Here is a 1,082-nt window from a genome sequence, read left to right on the forward strand (position 1 = left end):
GATAATAGATGTATAAGTAGTAGTAATAAAGGCGACAGTAAGACCGTTATACTGTAAATATTGTATAGTGAGGTTGTCTGCCAGTGAGTTGTACTTGTAATATTAAGAGGAAATTGCCCTCTTATTAATACTCTTATCTCCTTCTCCTCTCAGTGTGCCTTTTCAACAAAGTAATATCCGATTCTCTTTCTTTTTTCAGCGGCCGGAGAAGCGAGAGCCACAGGGCGGGAAATGCAATGGAGGCGGTGAGCAGTGCGACCTTAATCAGAGAACGTAACTCGTCTCTTTGAGTTATCCATCCTTAAATCTGGAAAATGTAGAAAAGAAAAGGGAAAATGCACGATAGATTTGGTGTAGCGAGTGACGTTGAGAGGGAAGTCGAAATTCGTTGGTGAAAGAACAGGAGGCTCTCTGGAGGTATATTCCCGGGGTTCAAAATATTTCACTGTTGTCCGGCGGTCGAAGGCATCCTCCGGAGCTGGATGAGTTCCGGACTTCTGGATATTAAAACGAAGTGAGAACAGTATCCGACTACCATGGCCACATCTCGTAGCAGCCTCGCCAGACGCCCGAAGACTTAAAGTGACAGTGCCGCCGCCGCCACCAACGCCCTCTTCGTCGCCGGCGAGATGGGCGTCCAGAACCTGAGTTTGGAGGTCCTGGCCCGGAGCGAGGCGGCGATGGACGCGGCGGAGGGCGTGGAGGGAGGAAACGTCACCCAGAGCAGCGCCGACGAGGGCTACGACTTGGGCGTGGTGGTGGCGCTGTCCTTCTTCCTGGTGGTGTCGATGGTGCTGGCGCTCGGCGGGAACGTGATGGTGATCCTGACGATCGTGCGGCACCGCGGCATGCGCACGCGCACCAACCTCCTGCTGGCCAACCTGGCCGTCGCCGACATCCTGGTGGCGGTGCTGGACATGCCCATCGCGCTCATCACCATCATCAGAGGCGGGTGGATCTTCTCGCACGCCTTCTGCCTCTTCAACGGCTTCACCGTCGGGCTCGGACTCATGCTGTCCGTGCACACGCTCATGTGGATCAGGTCAGTCCCGTCGCGCTGCTTCCACGTGCTAGTTGATAAG

General features: G+C 54.3%; 1 protein-coding gene across 2 annotated transcripts in view; it reads left to right on the forward strand.

The window, feature by feature from the left end:
• Positions 1–1,082, forward strand: part of LOC119594032 (tachykinin-like peptides receptor 86C) — a 47,984-nt gene that overhangs the window by 25,092 nt on the left and 21,810 nt on the right. For both annotated transcript variants that reach the window (XM_037943060.1, XM_037943061.1), the window contains exon 2: positions 200–1,042. In XM_037943060.1, coding sequence (XP_037798988.1) covers positions 630–1,042 — 413 coding nt within the window. In that variant the 5' untranslated portion in view covers positions 200–629. The remainder of the gene's footprint in view (positions 1–199; positions 1,043–1,082) is intronic.

Source organism: Penaeus monodon, chromosome 33, assembly GCF_015228065.2.
Source record: "Penaeus monodon isolate SGIC_2016 chromosome 33, NSTDA_Pmon_1, whole genome shotgun sequence".
Classification (NCBI taxonomy): Eukaryota; Metazoa; Arthropoda; class Malacostraca; order Decapoda; family Penaeidae; genus Penaeus; species Penaeus monodon.